The following is a 24,288-nucleotide window of genomic DNA, read 5'->3' as shown; positions in this document are numbered from 1 at the left end:
GCTAAAAGATGTATAGCCTGTTCATGGAAAAGGGATAAACCTTGTACTACTTCGCAATGGTTAAGAGGGATGTCTTTCTACTTGGCTTTGGAAAAGATAAGCTACACCGCGAAAAATAAGCTTGACAAGTTTTGGAATGTCTGGAAGGTTTATTGTAATTCCCTTGAGAAAAAGGATATCGAAGTAGATGACTGGAATGATGAGCTAAACTGAAGATTTATCTTTCTTTTTATTTCATCTTGATTTAGTATACATATTTGGACCTTTACACACATGTATGTATCTCCGGGTGTGTGTATATATGTATATGTATATGTATGTGTGTGCATGTGTATATATATATATATTTATATGTATATATATATATATATATATATATATATATATATATATATATATATATATATATATATATATATATATATGTGTGTGTGTGTGTGTGTGTGTGTGTGTGTGTATATGTGTGTGTGTGTATATGTGTGTATGTGTATGAATATGCATATATAGATGTACGCATTTATGTATTTTTTAAAAATATTTTCATTTATTTTTTTATTTTTTATTTTTTCCTTTCTCGTCTTCCAATTATTTATTTGTTATTTTATTTCATCATTGTCATTGCCTTTATTATTATCATTATTGTTGTTATTGTTTTCTTGTGTGTGCCTTCTTGTTCTATGTTGTTCACTGTTTGTAATCAACAAAATGTGCAATAAACATATGTTTAAAAATTATTTTTAAAAAACACTACACATGCCACATTCAATGTGGCAATCAATCCTGGACAGATACTATTTAACCATCAGCAGATACTTAAACACAGCAGACTTTCATATTTAAATTCTGTGTTTTTGTGCAGGATATAAACTACTCTGTATGTGCTGCCTGTATGCTAAACAATTTATGTCTTATTTAACACAGTTGTGTAATAGATATATTATTTGGGACATTTCAGTCTGTTTTAGTATAAACCCTCAACTGATCATCCCAGCAGGACACATTTGATGTGATTTATCTCAAATGTGTTCAAACATCTGTCCCAAATTAAGTCAGTAGATAAATATTTTCTCTTTCAGCAGCCTTAGTAAAGCAGGCTGACTGAATCTGACACAAATTTATCAGTAAATGCAGGTTGAAACATGTTTATGTTATATTCTGGTGGAAAGGCAGATTCCCTTGCTATATCATATGAATCAATTTCAGTGTCCACCAAAGATATGTGCTATTAAAAGTCTATAAACTGATCAATTGTGTACCTGAACTTTTCCAGTAATACGTTAACAGTGTGTGCTGTTTGTTCCCATGTGTCATTTTGTGTTTATGCAGCCTTGCACAATCCTACTGGGCAGTTCATAGTGCTCCCTGTGGACTGCAGCTGGGGATAAACATACAGGAATTGCAAAGAAAAGACAGTTTGTTAAAGGAGTTAGCCTCAGTTTGTCACTGCACAGCCACTTGTCAAAATGCGATCATCTTTAATCCTCCTTTTTCTCCAACTGTGGGGCAACGTACAAGTTTCTGTATCACAGAATGGTAAGATAGACTTTATTTTAATTCTCGCTTTCTGAAAGTGCAATGGGCCTCATTCATGAACCGGTCATACGAACAAACTTGTTCTTAAGTCCCACTTACGAAGATTTTACGAAGATTGTGGCATTCATGAATTTTTTCTTATCTAGGATTTTTTCTTAGGCAAGAACAAATCCTATGAACACTCAGGAGTACTCTTACGCACATTTCAGTGCCGAAATGTTGGCATGGTTGTGTTTTCTTCTCTTTTGTAGTTCAATAAAATGCAATATTACAGTGATAATTCTGTCATATTTATTCATGTATTTATTTATTTCATATTTTTGGTAATTTACAAAGAATTTAAATTCTAAAATAAATTAAATGTGCCAATGATTTAAGATAAATCAAGTAAATTGGAAACATGCCATCAATTAGTAACCCCTCTGCTCACCCTATTTATACATGGCATTTCTCCATCCAAGGCCCGCAAAACAATGGCATATATATTGCTCCTGCGGCTTTCATCAATGTAAGAACACAGCTGCGAACAATTCTGAGGCTTAAGAACGAATTTGTGAATCTGACTTCGGGTTTTCTTAAGGAACCTCTGAAGAACAACTTAAGAAAGAAACTAAGAAGGCCCATTATTCTCAATGCTTGTGTTCATGTGTAGAGACCCTGGTTGATACTACGAGCAAAGTTTCATGTTGTCGAGCCTTCTTAGTGTTTTTAAAATAGCAATGTTGTTGCTAACAGAGTATTTGCCCCTAGCACTCTACTGAAAATGATTTTGACCCGAGAACAAAAATATTCTTATATATATATATATCTTAAACGTGGTGCTTTCATCGTGATTATGCTTTTAAACGAACGTTTGACTCGGGTACATTCACAAAAAGACCCTAAGTTGCATTTTGCTGAGAGTTTTGCTTTAAACATGTGACTGAAAAAACACTGTCTCTGCCTTTCGGAGTGAAAGATCTTTTGTTTTTTGTCTTTCTAGGTGATAAAACTTCAAAACATTTATGTTTAAACTTGTACTTTTTTTTAGATCCTTTGGGTTGTGATAGTCCACCACCCCTAGTGGATGGGGACATCAAGGGAAGTTTTCGATTCCAGTACAGTCACGGTGAAAGGGTTGAATACATCTGTCAGAATCTATACGAAATGTCGGGTGACCCTTTCCAAACCTGCGAGAATGGCAAATGGCTTGGAACGATGAGATGCCTCAGTAAGTTACAAACCTATTTACATGTTTCATGGTCTCTCCCTGTTACAGCCTGGTTCATATTAAAAGGATTTAGTGATTAAATTAATAAAAGAAATTTGACTCAAGCTCTGTGCATCAGTATAAGCGTGAGGTGCTTGTTACTCATGTCAGTCTTTTCTTTTAATTCCACTTCATACTTCAACACAAATTTCAAGGGAAGAACCATACCTTTTACTTAAAGGTGTACAAAGAAATTCAAACTCAGAAAGGTAGCATTTACAATATTAATAAGGATTAATAAGGTAATCATACAAACTCTGAGATATTTATTTCATATACAACATTTTACTTAACTAAAAGGAGTTAGCAACTAGAAGGAGTTAGCAATTAAATGGAGTTAGCATCATGGCTTCCGTGAGCAGATGGGCCACTGTCCAGCACGAAAAACTGATCTCAGTGCTGTGAAACGGCGGGTCAAAACACTTGGCTGTTTTAATACATAAGCAGGTTTTGTTATTGATCGATAAAGGAAAGCTGATTTTTAACCATCCTTAGTCCTGGTGGTGAGAGGAAACACATCAGCATGGGAACATCGAGTGAATGCTCGTCAGCTCATTCTTGTTATACCTCGGTTTCTATCACTCTCCCTTTTTGCTTTCTTTGCCTCCTCCGTCAGCAGGGTTATTCCTCTTTGCAGTGTAGAGTTTCCAAACTTTTGCCAGTTGTTCCACTGATACCTGTGGATAGTGACCAGGACACAACATCTTTACCTTCCTTTGTGCTATAACGCTGCCTTCATTGTTGGTAATCCTGCTGACAGACTAACAAACAAACACGGGCCAAAACATGACCTCCCTGGCAGATAAAACTGTTCTGTTTTTATATATATTGTTTTCTGGCTAGTAGTGTTTTTTATGCAAAATATTCTTACAGAATATGTTTCTAGTTACATTTAGGAAGATGCATTTAGTTTTTAAACACTGAATATCGTATATGTATTTGAAGAAATATAATGTATGTTATAGCCAAGACCAGCAGTAACTAAATAAATACAGCATACTGTAGAGTCATCTCTGATATTAACAAAGTGTTATTTGTCCGTTGCCTCTTGCAGGACCCTGCACAGTGGATGCTGATGTCATGAGCAGACATAATATTGCCTTCAAATATACGCGTTATGATAAGCTGTATGCACCCCATAATGATGAAATCGAGTTCAAATGTGTCACCGGAAGACCTTATGGCACATTGAACATGCGTACGAGATGTATTGATGGTGTGATGCCCCTTCCTACCTGCCGCTAAATGTTCAACTACTCAACTAGATGGATGACAAATATAAAAATGATTCACCAAAGTAAAAAGTTAGACCAGTTATGTACTGATTCACTGTCTATACTTAAGTGCTTTGTTTGGTCATCTCAATAAAACGTGTACTTTCATCTGGTCTGTTTCATTCTGTATCCTCCGGGTCAAAAATGACCCACCCTCACCGAAGATCTAAAATAAAGCAATTTCATTTCAATTTAAATGCCACATCTACTTCGCATTTTTTAATGGGGCCCCAGACATGACATGGTCAAAATGAATAAATTGTGGCCACAATATAGCTATAACGTGCGCACAAATTACTAATTCATGGCCACAAAATACTAAATTGTGGCCACAAAATACTTATTCGTGGCCACGAAATAAGTTTAACGTGCACACAAAATACTTATTTCGTGGCCACGAAGTAGGTATAATGTGCGCACGAAATACTTATAATATTTATATCATTCCTGGACAGCTGGGTAAGAAAATCGAGCGCACCTTCTCTGGAAACTGCAATAACCTACGTGATGTCCTTAAGGTGAGCGTCTTTTCTTATTCTGTTCTCATTAATATCTTGTTATCCTGCATTTAGGCAGTGCCTTTCACTGACCATCTCATTTGAAAGTAGCATCATCAGACTCTCAGCTGAGGGTATAAATAGGCGATATGAGCCGCAGCGTTTAATGATGCCATCGAACGCATTGTGTATCGTGTTGCCAGGGGAACCTGTAGCCTATCAGTGATCACAATCTAGTTTGTATTGATTTGCGGGTTGTTGTTTTTCTGACTGAACTACTGAAGGTGTCTGTAGTGTTCTCTGGACATTTGTCCTTCAATAAAATCACAGAAGATTAAAAGTTCACTATATAATAGGCCTAACAAAATTACTGTCTCAATGCGGAATAACAAGATATTGACTACAACAGAAAAGAAAAGACACTCACCTTAAGGGACATCACGTAGGCTACTGCAGTTTCTAGGGAAGGTGCGCTCAATTTGCTTACCCAGCTGTCCAGGAATGATATTAAAGAAATTACAACAGACAAGCTTAAATCAATGTTGATTTTTCTTATGTGATGAAATATCAAACATCCTGCAGGCTGCAGTAGAAACACAAAAGAAATTTAAACGATCCTTTTGGCTAGAAGTTGTATCACCTCAATTGGGGCTCCATATGAAGCACTTTTAACCTGCCATCATTTAAAACTTTTGTTTTATTCTCATGTATTATGTGAGGCTTATTTTAACCTGTATTTGATGTGCAGCACTTTGTCACTTTGTTGAGAAGAAAAATAAAGTTATTAGCAGCAGTAGTAATAGTAGTAGTAGTACAACAACCCTTAAATTGGGAACCACAGGAATACACTACCAAACTCTAAGAAGTACTAACGCCACCTCAACTGACTACAACAGTGAAAAGGTGCTGACACAATGATATAGTGTAATGATGTCATATATAAAGCACTTCTACTTTTGAGCCTTTAAGCATATTTGCTGATGCTTACATCAGTCATAAGTAGGATTTTGGATGCATTTGAATGCATGGAGTTTATTTTTACGTTGTTGTATTGGCACTTTCACATCAGCAAAAGCTAACGAGCGCCTCTTAGAACACTTTATGTAGGCAGAATGCTGTTAAGTCATTCCTGCCATTGACAACATTTGGCCATGATCTCTTTAGACTTTACACTTTTTTTCATCCCACATCGGGGAAATTCACTTGTGACAGTAGCAGGTAGATCGACATACAATAAATACAAGACTTAAAAATACTCAAAAAGATTTAGATAAGAGAGAAAGATACAATATAGAAAGGACTATACGCTATGTGCATTATATACAGGAGGCAAAAATGTGCATTATATACATTTGAATGAAGTGTAAAAGTATTGCCTTGTTGAAGGTTGGATGCCTAAATAAAGTGTTTGAAATAAACAGACTCAGTGTGGCTGAATGGTGATGCCTAATAATGGATTAACATTTTGCCATGAATTTGAGGTCAGGTGTACCAAAGGAAGACCCACTGGCACAGCATGAGTTTGGTTGTTTGCGTGTGTGTGTGCGTGTGTGTGTGTGTGTGGGTGTGTGTGTGTGTGTGTGTGTGTGTGTGTGTTTTGATGGTGTAACGACCTGCCCATCTTGCCAGTAAAAGCTTTAGTTGACTGGAAGTGACAAGAGCTGGCGGGACAAACATGTACATGATTAACCAGAGGAAAGGTAAACAAAAAAGTGGAACAATTAGGCATCAACCATCTGTCATATGTGACAGTTTCTGCTTTCTCAAATAGATTTAATTGTCTCTGCAAACATTTATATTTTTCCTCTTTAACAATATGAAGATCAGACTTTCTGGATAGATACACCAATCTGGCATACAATAATATTGTGAGGGTTTCCCTTATGCAGCCAAAACAGCTCTGATCTATCAAGACGTCGACTTAAGCCCTCTGAGGGTGTCCTGTAGTGTCTGGCACCAGGGTGTTTTATAGTGGATCCTCTGGGTCCTGTATTTTGGGGGCCTCCATGGATCAGACCTGCTCCTGCACGTCTTACAGATGCTCGATCAGATTGGGATCTGGGGAATTTGGAGGCCCAGTCAACACCTTGGGCCCTTTATTGTGGTCCTTAAGCTGTTCCTGACCAGTGTTTGCGGTGCGTCAGGGCACATTTTCCTGCTCAGTGGCCAATGCCATCGGCTAGTGTTGCGATGAGGGGGGCTTTCTTGGTCCACAACACTGTTTGGATGGTGGTGCGTGTCAAGTGGCATTCACATGACTGCCAGCACCCAAGGTTTTCCCAGCAGAACATTGAATTGTGATGAGATGATCGATGTTATTCTAGGTTGATTGATGTATATGTTCTGGCAGCAGGGGGCGCTAAAAAATACTGTGAAATAACAGAAAATAACTGATTGTCTAATTAAAGTCAAAACTGGTGTTACAGTTTTTAGCTTTACTTTCAGGACCTTTTAATGTTTAATTAAGGATATTGATGCTTGGACAGACACTGAAAATCAAATTGCAGAAGGGGGCTGTTATTTGTTGGGTTTTATTAAAAAGTTTCATGTGTAAAACCTAAATTACATTCATATATAATTCAATGATACTATATATCTTGAAATCTGGAGTAATTATAGCTTTGTGCTAGTACTCAAACTTTACAGCCAATATTAGCATGTCATCAACACGTCAGTGTTATGGTACGTGTCCACAGGATCTGTCTTTCCTACACTTTACATTCATTGTCTATGTAAGCAGCCATGCAATGCATTCTTTCAAGAGACGGGGTGTTGAGTGTCCGACTCCTCATTTGCATGAACTTAAATTCTGGCAACTTTTGCAAATCACAGATGTACGGTGTGTCATGCCGCTTCTGGAATCTCCAAGAAAGCTATATAAACTGAGCACTGTGGAGTTCAAATTAGGACACATTCTGAAACTGTATGGCTCATTACTCACCTTAAATGTCTTCAGGAACAGTTTTCACTGAACGTGGGCATCCTGGACAATGAGAAGAAATTACTGGACACTGATTAATATTCATTAATCAGGCCTCCAATGCTGTGAAAATTAAGTAACTGATGACATTTAATCAAGTACTTTACTTGAGCAAAGTTTAAAAGTACTTGTACTACATGCTGACTTCACATGGATGAAGGCAGACGTTAGATGGCAAACCGGTTATTATCATAATGGACAAGAGAAGGGCAGTAAAATTAGGTGAGGACGGCAGAGAATACAGGATACAATAATCGTAAATGTTACTAGATGTTATGTAGCCGATTCACACAAGCATGGGCATTCTGGATAATGAGAAGCTACGACACAAAATGATTTTATTAAAAGTGTTCACAGACAACTTTTACCCACCTAGTGTTTCCAAGCGGCAGCAACCAACAACACAGGACAAAATGTGAGTTTATTCATTAATTCTGTCTGTAAAGCAGCTACGAAAGCAGATAGAATAAAGTCATAATGTAAGCGTGTGTGTGCGTGCAGTAAGAGGAGGGCACTGCACAGGAAGACTTTGCTCTGTAGAAGTCAAAGGCAAAAAAAACTTCAGTGAAACAAAGTTATTATTGTTCCTAAAACTAGCAGTTCCTGGATCTTCACAATGAGACTCTTTCACCTTCTTTGGCTTTTCATCCTGTGGCTGAAAATGGAAAAGTCTTTACAGAGTGACGGTAAGATTGTCACATTTAAGGCCCATTTTCTCAGCTGTTTCACTGCAGTTAGAAAAAAAACAATCACTTATTGATTTGGTCAGTTAATGCTTTGGGCTATTTGAGAAGAAAAGCTATGTTTTTTTATTGTAAAACTAACTTAAGCCCGCTGTTTGCTATATTCTACTCAGAGCTAGGGTTAATGCCCCCTCCAGCTCTGGCAAAACAGTCTGAAAAAAACAAACTGTCTCTATCTCTCATAATCTCGATGATAAAGCTGTTATCACTGCTAGGCGCTCAAGAGAGTAGTGTGTGTCATATCATAGGCTGACTGAAATACCCACACGGTAGAAAATATTTCAATGGCATAAGGAATTGTTAAAGAACGCATGTTAGGCATGAATTTGGCATTTTTTCCTCGGTCGTTCCATGTAGAGTTGTCCCTAACTAATAAATGGGCAGAACAGTTTTTAAATCACTGAAACTGCTCATTCAGTCACTCCATCACTTTTCTTGTGCTCCAGGGCCCATATTCACAAAGAATCTTAAGGCTAAAAGTAGCTCCTAACAGGCGAATTTAGGAGCAACTCCTAAAAATAATGGGCGTGTCAGTCGTAACTTTAGGACCCCTAATTTTTGAAAATAAGAGTTATTCACAAAACATTTTAAGCCTAAAAGTAGCCCCTAAGTCTGGGAGACCTTAGAAGTAGTCCAGAGGACTCCTAACTCGCTAAGACCTGGTCACAGCCGAATGTTTTGGAGACGCTAAATGACAGGGAATTATTAAAACGATGTCAGATGGACCGTGAAGGGACTGAAGTTGTGGTTGAGTTGGTGAGGGACGCAATAACGTTCCCAACCAACCGAAACAATCCAATAACGCCAGAGTTAAAATACACACCGGTATTTGGCTACGGGGAAAATGCAGCTCTTCGCACGGGACTAGTATTACCTGGGGACCTCAAGTGATTTAGAATTTATCCCACTACGTCCGTGTTTCGTGCGGCGCATTCGCACAGGATAAGCAAAGTCTGTGTTTTACTGACATTATCATCCGGGTCGATCGCACCGAAGCCCCTGCTGGAGCAGCACAACTGTTATATATGGATATTTTTAATATAATAACTGGTGAGCCTGTTGAAAGATGGAAAAATGTTCCTTACCGCATGCTGCCATGCATGTAATCCATCTAATCATCTTTCGAAATTTCGCTCTTCTGATGAGCCTCCTGAATTTGCACCCAAAATGCTGTCAAAACTTTCATTTATAATTCCCAACGCAGCCTCCATAATTCTCGACCGGGAAAAAGGTGGAAAACACAAAAAACCTTAAGAAAAACAAAAAACGATCCCAAATCACAGAGATGCCGATTCGCACGGGACTGATATTATCACATGACCTCTGTGTTTGGTGAAATATGATAGGTAATTTGCGGTGGAATTTTTACTTTACAAATTATGGACATGGCAGATTCACACGGGATTAAGATCACAGACGACCTCCGCAATTATTAGAAATTACTGGAGGTCCCCAGGTTATACTAGTCCCGTGTGAATAGGGCTTTTGTCAATCGGAAAAAGTTGCAAGTTACACAAATTGTCTTTGATGCATGTTACAATATACTGGACATTGTTGCGAAATGGCCCGGATCAACACACGATTCCCGAATTTTAATGGAGAGTGGTTTGACGCAGCTTTTCGAGCAAATGCCGCTTTTATTGGCAATTCACGTTTTTCATCGGAATCTTCTAATTTGTAGTTTTTGTCCGAAGCGTTTTTGTTGTGGGGGGGGGGGGGGGGGGGGGGGGCACTTAATTCTCATCATAAACACATTTCTTTATCCAATATCTTTCCATAGGCTTTGTCATGGGCTTGCAGGCAACTTCCTTATTTTCACTTCATGCATTGCGTAGCCTAAATGACTTTTCAATGGGCTGCCCTGTCACTCAACAGCCAATCACCGTTGTCACTGCTTCTAAGTGCGTCCTTATAAAATGACGTCATCCATAGCAACAGAGAGTTACTTCTAGTTTAGGAGTTCACTGTTTTCATAACTAAAAGTAGGTCTCAGCGGGTTTGTGAATTACTTTTAAGAAACGACTCCTACATAAAAACTTTTAGTCCGATTTAGGAGTACTCCTAACGTTAAGATAAAAGTCTTTGTGAATACGGGCCCAGGTCATATAAGACAGCAGATTCACTTTGAAATACTGACAAAATTGAAATGCTAATTAAAAACCCCTTGTGGGGAGGCACTCATGTGATTGGCTGTAAAGGTGTGAGACATCTGATTGGCTGCAGACGACCCCACAATGCAGAGAGGTTTACAAATTAAAAGCACCGAGACAAATGCGCTTTTGACAATTCATATATCAATGTAACAACTTCCAAATATGTATTTGATGAAAATTGCAAATAAATGACGATTTGTACATTTGTGAATTTTTATTTTTATTTTTAAAACAAGAAATATGTGTGTGCGCATCACAAATATGTTCACAAATCTTATTTTTATATGTGAATTTTTATTTTACTTATATATGGATTATAGCATATTTGTGTGTGCACTGAAAATGCATTTGTGTATCGAGTCATATATATATATATATATATATATACACACAACTCCTCAAATATATTTATGAGTCCTTTATGTGTGCATTTATCCATTATGAGATTGTTCTGGCTCCATACTTAACTACATCCATCCAGTATTCATTTTCACCAGTCAGCTACCAATGTATGTGATTACTGAGTTTATGCTTACATTCACAGTAAAGTGTGGGGATCCACTCAGCTTTACTGAGAACTTCATGTTCATTGTACTCCTGGGTGTCTCAAGGCACATTACCATTTTCAATCATCAATGTAGTTTGCTTTAGCTGCAAATCTAACACCGAAATCCTGCCCCGACCAACAAAGATCCATTGTGATCAAAGTGGATTGTGGAGTGGCGAAGCTCCAAAATGCCAAGGGAAAGCAGGCTATATGAATCAATTGAAAACAGTGAGGCCCAGGAATGTCTTTCTTTCAGAAAAGGGTGAGAATAGGCAAATGGAAAGAAAACAATACAGACATGCATAAAACACTGTCTAAACTACAGTGTAATCACCCAGCAACTAACGAGTAACCCCCAAAACAACTCCTGACCACCTTGAAGCCACCATGTAACACCTTAACAGTCAACAGAATTCAGTTGATCCCAGGATCTCCAAGTTAAAAACTGCTTTCATTGAATTTGTTTCAGAGGTACTGTGTGACAAACCTGACATCCAAGACGCTGACATTATCCACAATGAGAAGGAAAGTTACAGCGACAAGGAACAAGTCCAATTTGAATGCAAGAATGGCCTGGAAAAACGCTTTACTGTTACCTGTGAGCAAGGTAATTGGATCGAGATTCAAAGTTGTGCAGGTAAGAACGTACAACTACAAACAAATATATTCCATTGTTTGTTTAGTTGGATTAAAGCCCCTGTACAGACTTTTCATTTAGTGTTGATTTTGGCGGCCCCGCTGGACGAAAGCGGTAGTATTTTGCCGGAATGGAGACTGCATTTCCCATGAGCTCTAGCGCCCACTGTCGTGAAGACGTTTGTCTGGCCGGCGCGTGTAGATTTGTTTTGGAAACGTCGGAAAGACGACGGGACTTGCTTTGAAAACTTTTTTTTTTTTTTTTTAGCAGCTATCTGCAGCGTGCATATGGACGAGGTAATGTGTCTATTTGTATTTCTACTTAATATAATATGCCGCCGGTGAAACAATGTAATGCTGCTGTTGCACTGCAATTTCCCGGCTATAAATATTACCCACGGTGCTACAGAGCTAGCGTTACAGCAAAGTCACAGTGATTGTGATGGATGTTTTGTTCTAAGTAAGAAACTGAATCATTTATAATGACAGAGGATATTACCGATGCATCGTTGCAGGTCGGCTGGGCTGAAGCATACACACAGCTGAAATGGATGCGTGATCTAAGACGTTTGTTGTCGTTTTCACGAGTGTAGTATCAAGAGCTAATCTCGTGGTAACGTTAGCCAGCTTTGTTGTAACAACATAAATTCATGTATTGCTGTAAACTACGTCCCGCATTACATTTCATAAATGAAATAAAATTTACAAACCTGTCTAGGAGGAATCGGGCAAATTCTGGATCCGACCCTCCCTTCAAGCCCCGCAACTCTCTCCATCTCTCGAAGGAATCGCCAATGTTTATCCGTGTTTTAGCCCTAGCTCGATCGGATTCCCTCTTGGCCTTTCGTTGGTCTTCGGTTCGAATTCTTTTTCTTTTCTTTGTCTCATTATCAGCCATGACAAAAGTTTTAGCTCGGTTAGCACTGGCTAGCATAGCAACAAAACAGCTATGCCGTATCCTGAATGTCGTCAGTTCCGGTCTGACTGCCGTAAATCGTTTCGTCAGTGGTCCGACCCGACCAAGGCCTTTCAGAGGTATAGAATTAGACTACTTAGAAATAGCGTATCTTCACACTGATGGGCTCATTTGCTGTTGTAGGTAACAGAGACACATCAGCAGAAACCAGAGACTTTTCTATATCCAGTTAAAAACTCCGTACAGGGGCTTTAATCAAAGGAAAAATCAGGTTTCTACTTGATGCAAGGTTTATCCCATCAAGACTTGCACATTCACTTAATGCTTGCAGTCCATGTAGCATTAGGCAGCCTTGAAGAACAGTTTGTCTTTTTTTAACACCACAAAGGCCTCACTTGTGGCCAGATGACACTGTACTTTGAGCTGCTTTGAGCGAAATGCCAGCATGCTAACGCACTCATAGAAAGCATGATTGACAGTGACGCTGACAGTGCCAATCTGCAGATGTATATCAGGTATAGTGTTTACCAGTGTTAAACATGTTAGTTTAGCTTGTTAAAATGTAAAAATACAGCTGTAGCCAAAACTTTTGAGAATGACACAAATATTGGTTTTCACACAGTTTGCTACTTAAGTGTTTTTAAATGTTTTAGTCAGATGTTACTATGGTATACTGAAGTATAATTACACGTATTTCATAAGCTTCAAAGGTTTTTATTGACAATTACACTGAACAAAAATATAAACGCAAGCTGAACTCAAAGATCTACAACTGTTTCTATATACACAAAAGAACCATTTCTCTCAAATACTGTTCACAAATATGTCTAAATCTGTGTTAGTGAGCACTTCTCCTTTGCCGACATAATCCTTCCCACCTCACAGGTGTGGCATATCAAGATGCTGATTAGACGGCATGATTATTGCACAGGTGTGCCTAGTCCACTCCTCTTCAATGGCTGTGCAAAGTTGCTGGATATTGGCAGGAACTGGAACATGCTGTCATATACGTATTGTACACGTGTCGCATCCAGTGCATCCCAAACATGCTCAATGGGTGTCATGTCCGGTGAGTATGCTGGCCATGCAGAAAAAATATATCCAACACTAAAATGTCTCAGGCGGCCACAACTCATTCAGAACAGCCAGTTTTCACTCCCAGCCTGGTCAGAGGCCTCATGCGTCTCAGCTTGACACTGTAGTTACTTTCATGGCTTCACATGTTGAAGCACCCCTCCAGTGTAGTAGTATTAATCGTGAACAGCGGGAACAGTCAAGGTGGTTTGATGGGACCTATACAGGACTTGCCCGTCGGGGGTGGAGTTTGCGTCCATGTGTGGTCAAGAGTGAAGAGTGGTTTGTTTTATGTAAATCATGCTACATTACCTAAAGTATGATCTTTTTCCTAGACCTAACCAAGTACTTTTGGTCCCTGAACCTAAACAAGTAATTTTTGTGGCTAAACCTTACTAAGCTTAAACCGTTTCACAACAGTAGGAAGAATCCAAAAGTCATCATATGACATAATATGTGAAATGTTTCAGCAAGTGTTATTTTGAAAGTCTAACTGCATAGAAATTCTTGCAGAATATATCCATAAACACATTTTTTTTCCCAATGATCCCTCAAAAGTGGTTAACACTTGAGACAACGATACATAGAGGTAGGATATTTTATAGTTTAATGACAAACATTACTGTCCAAATTATATCTGCGCTCTGAAAGAACAAACTTCACCAGGAATTAAATTATTATAAATTACCCAAAGAGTTGAAACTTGCATCTATGCCTATCTGAAATATTTTAAAAACCTCCCAGTTCACACCAATGCAATTAGACCAGACGGTGTAGCATCTCAATTGCAACGACTCTTTGTACGTCAGTGTGGGCTGTGCAATTAATTGAATTTTGATCTTGATTTCAATTTTATGGGTGAAATGATCTCGAAACTAATATAATCAAGTTGAATCGATTTATTTGGCATTTTTCTTTGTACAGTAGGCCTAGAGATGCGCATGCGCAATTCAGTCCCTGCCCCAAAGCATTCAGCGCGGCCCTGCTGACTGGCATCATGTCCGCTGCAATACCAATAGGTTTCACTTTAGTCTATGTGTTAACTTCCACCAGGTCCACTGCGCTGCGTATCTGCTCCATCCCAGCTCAGTCAGTCCAGAGCCCTCCGAAGGAGATAAGCAGGACTTCTATTTCTGCCGGATTGGAGCCACGATGCAGCAGTTCAGCTGAATTTAGCACAGAGCAGACGGGAAGTTAAGCACCGAAACAACAACATAACATCCAGTCACTTGTCAGAATAAAACACTCCGTGTTGACACCAGCACAAAAATCTCAAAAAAGAGACAAATACAAGCTCTTCTGGTAATCCTTCAGTCGGGAACACTTCATGTTGTTGTGTTTATAACACATACCTATAACTGCGGCCAGTTGTCAGTACTGCGCCATGCCGACTCAAAACGCAACCGGTGGGGGTTGCCGCACGGGTTGCCATTTGATACTTTTTAGCGAAAGATCTTATTTGATTTTCTACGTATATTTATTTTATTCAATTGAATGTTTTATAGAAATTGCAGAACAGTTGGATACATGTTTGTACATTATTTTCAATTTGAACATTTTGTGTATTTTGAATGGGAAATTTAAAAGTTCTCAGTTACAAAGTGTTTTTTTAGAGAGAAATGTGTGATTTCAATATTGACCAAAATAATGGTGATTAGGATTTTTTTCTATAATTGAGCAGCCCTATATATTATAATAAATGAGCACAGTGATGGTGACTTGCTACAGTTGCATTTGTAGTAATGATGAAATGGCTAAAAAAAAAAAAGGCTGAGTGCGAGCGTAGCAGAAGAAAAGCAGTGAGGTTGGCAATTAAGTCGGAGGCTCTCAGTACATTGATTAGATGGATTACGTACTAAAACCAGCCACCGGCAATTTGACAAGCTGAGTCATAGGGAATGCCATCAGCTGACCTGAGTCAAGCTGCAGCGGGTCAGTTCGCACTGCTGCAACTCTCCTCTGGAATGTTCTTGAACAGTTTTGTTGAAGTGCCAATCTTTGGTCTAAATCTGGCTTAATATGTATCATTTCTAACTTAAATGTAGAGGGGTAGGTAGTGTTATAGCTGTTGGTAGTGAAAACATCAGATATGTTGTGGTGATGTAACTCCACCTGCACCACTTTGTTTGTGAATTTATTGTTAATACTAATAATCGAACATGTCTGCTAAGTCAAAACTACAGATACTGAAAGTAACAGTAAATCATCACTTGCTATGTTTATCATTTCTCGTCCACCAGACTATCTTGCAATAAAATATCTGCGCGTAATAACTACAAGATCATTACATTTTTCCATGGTTAGGTCCTTGTAGCTCTCAGTTATGGTTTAAGAAAGGATCTGGGTCCACAGAAAAACTGTGTAGTGATTTGCGACACAGCATATTTATATATTTATGTATCTATATTATGTATATATCAGCTAAAACTTTCACTGGACAAAACCAAAGTGCTACAACTGCCGCCTGAACCTAAACACACAGCAGACTCAGGATGTGAACACCGACTCCACTGTCAGAGTCCTGCGCCTCGTCCACCTCCATGCAGCTTTCGCACATATTTCATAAAGCAATTACAAAATAACAGCACAAACTTGAATTATATAACTCTAGTTGGACATCAATATTTTACAGGCTTATTCGGATGAGACTACCTTTTCAGGACATGCTCTTGAGAGTGGTAGTGGTTGTCACACTGTGCTGATCGCTATTATTCTCCTTGATCAAGCTGGTCAATAAATGCTGTTTAAATGCTGCTTCTTCATAACTAGCAAGTCCATCGGCTCTACAGAATTCCCAATAAACCACCTCCTCCCTTGAAGCCTCTCTTCAGAGCCACTTCTGCAACACATGAACGCCCACTGCCAGACTAAAGACTGCCCATAGCTCTCGATACTGGCCAGCTGGAAAATGCATTAGTGGCTAGTTCACTACGTTCAATACAGACTAATAGATTTTTAGATTAATAAACGCATGAACAAATAAATGCCACAATCGTAAACAGAAGCAAAACAAAGAGGCTGCACATGTGAACTGTTTTTAACAAATTAATGTATGTTGAAAATGTTGACACAATTTGTGTGCAGCACTGATACACTGATGGAAAACAAGTGAGAGTGAGATGCAAAGTTGGCTTCACTGTTTTTTTCAAATCATCTCGAGGGAAAGGATACGGTATAAAGGAAAAGACGCATGGGAACCGACGTATGTGGGGTTTTATAAATCTGACAGAAAGACTGAAATAAAAAGTGTATTCTGTTTTGAGTGTAGACAGATTTATTCACCTGAATATACACAGAGTTTTATACGTGTTCTATACACAGGTATGTGGCCAAAGTAAGTTTAAATATTTATATGCTTGTGTAACTTAAGTTGTACAAGTGACCTAGTTCTTTTGATCGGAGCACAATGTTTTCCTAAACCAAACCAGGTCATTTTCTTGCTTAAATCTAATCAATCTGCAGCTTACAACTAAGGTCTGGTACACTCGCCGCTGATATGCTGCAATGGTCATGTTGTTTTTGGGAATATGTCTGTTATTTTGGGAGTCACTTGCAGTTGGCTTTTTCAGTAGTCTGGGTGAGAGAATGTGTAGGTCACCATGTAAACCACGTCAGGTGGAGCTCTGATCTGATCATATATTGCAGCAGATGGGTTTACATGGAAGCTAGTTTAAAGCCTGGTGTGTTTCTTACAAATGCAGAAGGGTACCTTGTACATCTGTATGAGACGCCGAGGGACATGACAAAATGTCAGTATTGCCAACCTGGCAGAAGGCAGAAAGAACAGGCTGTAACTGCAGAGTCGGGTTATTCATTGTGGGTTCATTACTACGACCCCTTCACATACAAGCAGTAAAGTGATCAATTGTTCATATGGACATAGTGAAGGCTTTTTAACAAGAAAAAGGAGCATCTAGATTAAAACCTTTGTAAGTCATATCTCATCTACTCTCACTGCTTCCTTCTATAATTTAAATAAGATATTTAACATGCGTTTACATTCAAATGTAATATGAGGCAAGGGTATTTTTTATTTAGATTCACATCAGATTTGGATTTTAAAAATATTGGATCCTTTATCCAATATGCTTCTGTTTATACTGTATAAACCTCTTGATAAAACAGATTCTCTTCTTCAAAACAGCAGAATGCCAAATCACAGGTGTACCAGAAAACGTAATCATCACTCCAAATGTACAGAACAATCAACTAAGGAGTGGACAACAGCTAAGGTTTGCTTGCCGCCATCCTGGACACTTTCTTCGTGGAAACGCTGCGGTTGAATGTTTGGCACATGGACAGTGGAGTGCTCCCTTCCCAACATGTGGAGGTAAATGACTTCAATGTGTACTGGAGAAAAGAAATAATCTATGAATCAGTTCAGGGAAATTTTCCACAGTGAGCAGAGAGGATTTGATTTGATTGATGCTTCCCTTCCAAACATGTGACTGCAAAACGCTGTGTATCTGCCTTTCAGACTTTTTTTTGTTTTGTTTTGTTTTGTTTTGGGGTTTTTTTGTTTTTCCAGGTGAAAAAACTTCAAAATTGCACCACAATAATATGTAAACTTGTACTTTCTTGTAGATCCTTTGGGTTGTAATAATCCACCAACCCTTGCAGATGGAGACATCAAGGAAAGTCTCCAAGACCATTACAGTCATAATGAAAGGGTCGAATACATCTGTCAGAATTTTTACCAAATGGAGGGTGAGCCTTACCAAACCTGCATAAATGGCGAATGGTTTGGAAAGATGAGATGCCTCAGTAAGTTTAAAATTCCTTTACATGTTTCATGTGCATTCAGTGCGGATTTTGCATAAAACATGTCCAACCGGTGTCTGCATGTTGCAGCTTGGTTAATATTACAGTTTTTCTCAGTTTCTAAAACACAATTTCTGAAACCTTGCTCCATTTTCTGAAAACATTAAACACAAAATCTCAGCTTCAAGCACTATTTACAAAACCTCTGACTCCTCATGCAAAATGAAACTTTCGCCTCAAAACAGATTTACCTGTGCTCAAAACCAAACACTGCTCTCAAATCATAAACAAAGCGATCAGAATGATATACACTGTCAAGCAGTCAGTAAACAATACACCAAAAAATAGAAAACACGTTGTTCAAAACATATAGGTCTCAGAGAAAAGTATATTTTAATCTCAAAACAAATTTCATATTTTTCATTGTCTTTTGATGAATGAAAACATGTTCTATCATAGTAGCTCAAAATTAATCAGAAATTATACTCTGCTTTGCTCTTTGCCATTTTTTTTGTTCCTCCCCGTCCTTGTACCCCTATTTTTACAGCACTGTATCCTGCATCTCACAAATGTGCCCTTTGTTTCTGTGATACTGTAATTCTTGTTCTTTGTTGATATGAACCTGTAACCAGTCAAAATCTATTGAGGAGTCAGTACCGTAACCAAATGGAAAGCACAATGTTCAGGGCCAGACAGTTTGTTTATTGTACAGTATACAGCCTAAAATGCACTGTACTATAGTGTTCCCTGAATGTCCTTACTATGGTGGACACAGAAAACGGCTCAAATTGGGTTGCATTCTAAGTCCTGCTTCCCTCATTGTCAGTCCATGCACAAGAACATGGTCAATAACTGTAGCTCAAATTTCATTAGATATTTCCACTTTTTGTCCTCCTCTTCCTCTTTCTTGCCCTCCTCCTCCCACACTCGTCCTCTCACATTGCTTCCAATCCATTCTTAAACTTTCTCCGTCCCACCTTCAACAACCTGTTTGCTCTCTGAACTGGCTTATATTGGTTGTGTCACATGATTTGAAACAAGTGAAATCAATTTTGAGTGGTTGTGGTTAATCAATGACATGTGTTCTCTTTTTGTATTTGATTGTTGCCACTTGTGTTGACCAGTATGGATGACATGTGCATTAGAGTGCAGAATGTGTTTTGAGAATGTGTTTAGAGTTCTGCTGAAAAGTCTAAGTGAGATCTGCAAATTGTGTTTTACCATGTGAAATGGTTTAAGGTATTGACAACAGACTGCAAAATTAGCCAAATGAGTTCAGGCAACTGCAAACTTTGTTCAGCCAATGGGTTTTAGTGTTTTAACAATTTAGAAAAACTGTAACATGATTTAGTGATTGGGCAAAATACTGAACTCCAAACTGCGACTGATAAGCTGGTCGGTACGTTGCACTGCAGCCACCGCCATCAGTATATGAATTTATGTATGACTTACTATAAGTTGCTTTGGACAAAAGCAACACATTTTCTGAAAGCATGCCTCATGCTCTCAGAACTCTACACACAAATCAAAAATCACACACACAATGGGCAAAACCCCTCAATTCTCCTGCAAAATTAAACTTTACATTCAAAACAATGTTATTTCTTCTCAAAACTGTATTTTGTTTTCAAATGACACAAACCATCAAATGAATAGACATTTATAAGAACCAGTTGAACACTGATAGTGACAGTGTAAAACACTATGATGATGTCATACACTTTACAAAAAATTCTCAATAGGATTGAGGAATGGAGAATATGGAGGGAGATAAAGCGTGGTTGGGCAGTGAACCAGTTACGAACCAGAGCAGCCAGTGGAAACTAACGTTGTCCCAAATGACAACGTACCTGAGCTGCTCTGGTGGAATGAGTGTGTTGTGTAGGGTGTCTAGGTGTTTGCCCATTTGATGAGTCAGTGTGCATAGTAGGGCAATTCACTTTAGAATTTTGAATGACAGAGTGTTCTTTGTGAAAGCAAGAGATTTTCTTCATGAAAATTGTGCCAAATGCAGAGAATTGTGTGTAGTGTTTCGAAAAAAGTGTGTTTTAGAACTGCAATTTGAGTGTAAAGCAGGAATTGTGCTTCTAGTTTAGCAGAATTGGTTCAGGGGGTTGGTGCATCAGTTACATGTTGTGGTCATTTTGTCTCAAGTACCAGTTTTTGTGTGTAAAAAATTGAGAAAAACTGTAATATAAATGTAGATATTCCACACTTATGCCAGTTGTTCCACTGATACCTGTGGATAGTGACCAAGGAAAACAAACCTTCTACCTCTGCGTAGTGTAGTCATCTCTGACATTAACAAAGTGTTATTTGTCTTTTACCTCTTGCAGGACCCTGCACAGTGGATGCTGAGGCCATGAGAAGACATAATATTGCCTTCAAATATAGGCATGCTGATAAGCTGTATGCACCCCATAATGATCAAATCGAGTTCAGTTGTGTCAGAGGAAAATCAAGCATGCGTTCGAGATGTATTGATGGTGTGATGCACCTGCCTACCTGCTTCTAAATGTTCAACTACTCAACTAGATGGATGGGCAAATACGTAAATGATCCACCAAAGTAAAAAATTAGACGAGCTATGTATTGACTCACTGTCTATTCTTGAGTGTTTTGTTTGGTCATTTCAATAAAACGTGTACTTTCATCTGGTCTGTTTCATACCTACATAATAGGCATGTACAAGTGTGAAGAGGGTAAACTTTATGCGTCACATCTTATTACTTTCCAGAGGAACCAGAGGAAATGGTCTCCATTGTGGTATGGAGGACCAAACCTGACATAAGTATAAATAAATAAATAAATGCATAAATAAATACATAAATAAATAAATACATAAATAAATGCTGAAATAAATAAATAAATGCGTAAATAAATAAATGCATAAATAAATGAATAAATAAATAAATGCTGAAATAAATGTATACATAAATAAATAAAAGTATAAATAAAATAATAAATGCTTTTTATTTATTTCTACATTTCTGTTCACCTACATTTATTTATTTCTGTATTTCTGTTCATCTACATTTATTTATTTCTGTATTTCTGTATTTCTGTTCACCTACATTTATTTATTTCTGTATTTCTGTGTCCATATGTAAATGAGGAGGTAGGAGGTCCTAACCTCAGTCAAGAGCATGATTGGTCAAATCGGAGAGCCAGACAAAAGCAAATGATTCCTGATCTAAAGCCTCGCTCTCTGTAACGTTGTAAAACAGCTCCAGTTAGCTTAATGGCCTCGACCAGTGTGACAGGTTAACTGGCATTCATTTTAACTTGCGAGGGTCCCAGATGTGCTGGTGGTGTGGTGTGAGAATCCTGTTCAGAGCCATGTCCGCTAACCAGGAAAAACATTCTGCTCATCGCTCCAAGTCATGTATACGTGTATTCGTTTTGACGTGGCTTGAACACTTCTATCCACACGGAGAAGCCGGGGCTGCGACTTGCAAACCACTGCTAGACGAGCGCTACAGAGCACAAATCGTCCAAAAGTGCATGTTGTCGGTCTCATATCTTTGTCGTGAATCTCTGTACTCTCAAACAACTCGTGTGGAACAGTATTAAGCATTTGTTCACGCCGAGCTGCTCGAGAGCGGCGTGGACACCACTGTTAGCAGTTAGCTGTTAGCTGCTCGCTGTAGCGCTAAGAGCGTAGCGTCCAGGTTAACTGTTGACACATGTTACCAACGAGAGTGAGATACATGTCTGGGCTTTCCTATGAACCATTGTCGCTACTGGTGTTTGTATCACAGGTTGATCTGGACGTCTCACGATTTGCCACAGCTGATTGACCACACGCTGAGCTCGGGCTGGATGTCAACGTACTCTGCAGACTGTTTGACCAGCAGGCTGTATGACAGTGTACAGTTTTCACACTGACTTAGCTTCAGCTTAATAACAATGTATGCGGCTCGGAACGATGGCTTTAAGCGACCATTTGAACAGTGCGGAATGAAAAATACCCAATGGTAACCGGTGTCACAAGGTAACCTGGACGCTGCGCTACAGCAAGCAGCTAACAGCTAACATAAGAGCTAAAAGGGGTCTCCACTCCGCTCTCGAGCCGCTCGGCGTGAACAAATGCCTCAGCCTGTTCCACCCATGAGTTATTCGAGAGTACAGGCATTCACGACAAAGATATGAGACCGACAACATGCACTTTTGGACGATTTGTGCTCTGTAGCGCTCGTCTAGAATACACATATACATGACTTGGAGCGATGAGCAGAATGTTTTTCCTGGTTAGCGGACATGGCTGAGGACCCCTCTCTCTCCAGACGGGATTCTCAAACCACACCACCAGCACACCTGGGACCCTCGCAAGTTATAATGAACGCCAGTCAAATTCATAACTAAACCAGAGCTACATGAACAACTATCAACAACTGCAGAGTGGGCTTGCTGGTAGCCAGCAACATTCCTGTACAGTGTACAGGAATCAGCGCTGCTAGTAAGGCAGAAGTAGTAGACCCTCATCGAGCACACTCCTGTAACAAATCATGCTCTTGACTGAGGTTAGGATCTCCTACCTCCTCATTTACATATGGACACAGAAATACAGAAATAAATAAATGTAGGTGAACAGAAATACAGAAATACAGAAATAAATAAATGTAGGTGAACAGAAATACAGAAATATATAAATGTGGGTGAACAGAAATGTATAAATAAATAAAAGGCATTTATTCTTTTATTTATACTTTTATTTATTTATTTATACATTTATTTCAGCATTTATTTATTTATTCATTTATTTATGCATTTATTTATTTATGCATTTATTTATTTACACATTTATGTACTTATTTATGCATTTATGCGTTTATTCATGTATTTATTTATTTATTTATACTTATGTCAGGTTTGGTTCTCCATATTGTGGAGAGGACTAACAAACATGCATATTCACACACACAGGTACACATACCACTATCACCACATATCTTTAGTGCAATAACTTTTTGTTAATCTTGAGGAACAAGTGTTACTCAAGAGAAGTCGTAGTCCGATTTCTCAGACCCAACGATAGAAGTCCACACATAGAGAAAATGCGCTCCGCAAATGCTTGGGAGGCAGGGGCACTGACTAAATGTAAAGCCACTGGGGCAAGTCTTGAATAAATGGCTTCCCTTGACCTCTAGAAATCCATATATCACCATGGCAATCCGGATGCCAGAGGACGCTGGCATGAATATCGCTGCTTCTCAATCCTTAGCAAAAACAGATTTTTTCTGTTGGAAAAAGAAATCCTTTATTAACTTTGAAGGCAGCACACCTAAACCATCCGTGGACTCACCTTTCTCCGTTGATCAGCTGTTAGCCTCGCTGGTCAGCTGTTAGCCTAGCAACGCTAACTTTCAAACCGACGCACTCAATACTCCGTGGGCTGTCCATCATTGCTCCGCTGGTCCTCCTTCCACCACAACCTCGGGGTTATTCACCGCTGGGCTCCTTTGTCACTCTCCTCTGCTGCTGCGGTCTCCCTGGCTCGCGACAATGTTGGATGGTCGCTGCTCCGCCATTGCTGGCGGGGTCTTCAGGTGTTCAGCACAGGAGCTCCTGGACCTCTGTTGTCACTTCGCCCCAGGCTCCATCACTGAGATTGGATCTCTTGGTCTCCTGCGTCACCCCACTGTGTGCTCAGGGCCTCCAGATGCAAGTTTGTTGTTTATACAACAGTGGCGGCGGCGGTCAGTCATGTGTTTGCAAGGCACCCGGTGACAGAAAACCGCCGGCGGTAGCAGTTATCTGTCATGGCAGCACCCATTGGCTTCTGAAGAAATGGGTGAATACGGACTGTGCCATTCCATGGTGCTGACTTCGGTGCTAGTGTTCCCTCCGTGCTGACTGACAGGCACTCCATTTATTCTTTGTGTAGCAGCACAGCGGCTGCCGCAGGACAGGCAGCAATCAAGG

The 24,288-nt window shown here is 39.1% G+C and overlaps 2 protein-coding genes across 5 annotated transcripts in view; both read left to right on the top strand.

Annotated features, from left to right (window-relative positions):
- The window catches only part of LOC115591669 (complement factor H-like), a 96,535-nt gene that overhangs the window by 33,994 nt on the left and 38,253 nt on the right, over positions 1–24,288 (top strand).
- On the top strand, positions 1,335–21,016 carry LOC115591672 (complement factor H-like). Of its 4 annotated transcripts, none has more exons than XM_030433850.1 (6): positions 1,335–1,533; positions 2,564–2,743; positions 11,446–11,613; positions 17,750–17,932; positions 18,187–18,366; positions 20,700–21,016. In XM_030433850.1, the coding sequence occupies exons 1-6, from the start codon at positions 1,464–1,466 to the stop codon at positions 20,876–20,878; spliced, it is 960 nt and encodes a 319-aa protein (XP_030289710.1). In that variant the 5' UTR covers positions 1,335–1,463; the 3' UTR covers positions 20,879–21,016. The 4 variants fall into 4 exon arrangements, with proteins under 4 accessions (XP_030289710.1, XP_030289709.1, XP_030289711.1 ...); XM_030433849.1 differs by having other exon boundaries at positions 1,336–1,533; positions 17,747–17,932; XM_030433851.1 differs by lacking the exon at positions 11,446–11,613 and having other exon boundaries at positions 1,336–1,533; positions 17,747–17,932.

The sequence above is a fragment of the Sparus aurata genome, chromosome 11 (assembly GCF_900880675.1).
Source record: "Sparus aurata chromosome 11, fSpaAur1.1, whole genome shotgun sequence".
In the NCBI taxonomy this organism is placed as follows: Eukaryota; Metazoa; Chordata; class Actinopteri; order Spariformes; family Sparidae; genus Sparus; species Sparus aurata.
This window is presented reverse-complemented; position numbering and strand designations above follow the sequence as displayed.

Coding starts and splice junctions, on each gene's coding strand:
- LOC115591672 (XM_030433849.1), top strand. CDS start 1,464: ATGCGATCATCTTTAATCCTCCTTTTTCTCCAACTGTGGGGCAACGTA. Junction 2,744..11,445: donor TGGAACGATGAGATGCCTCA/GTAAGTTACAAA, acceptor AATTTGTTTCAG/AGGTACTGTGTGACAAACCT. Junction 11,614..17,746: donor CGAGATTCAAAGTTGTGCAG/GTAAGAACGTAC, acceptor TCTTCAAAACAG/CAGAATGCCAAATCACAGGT.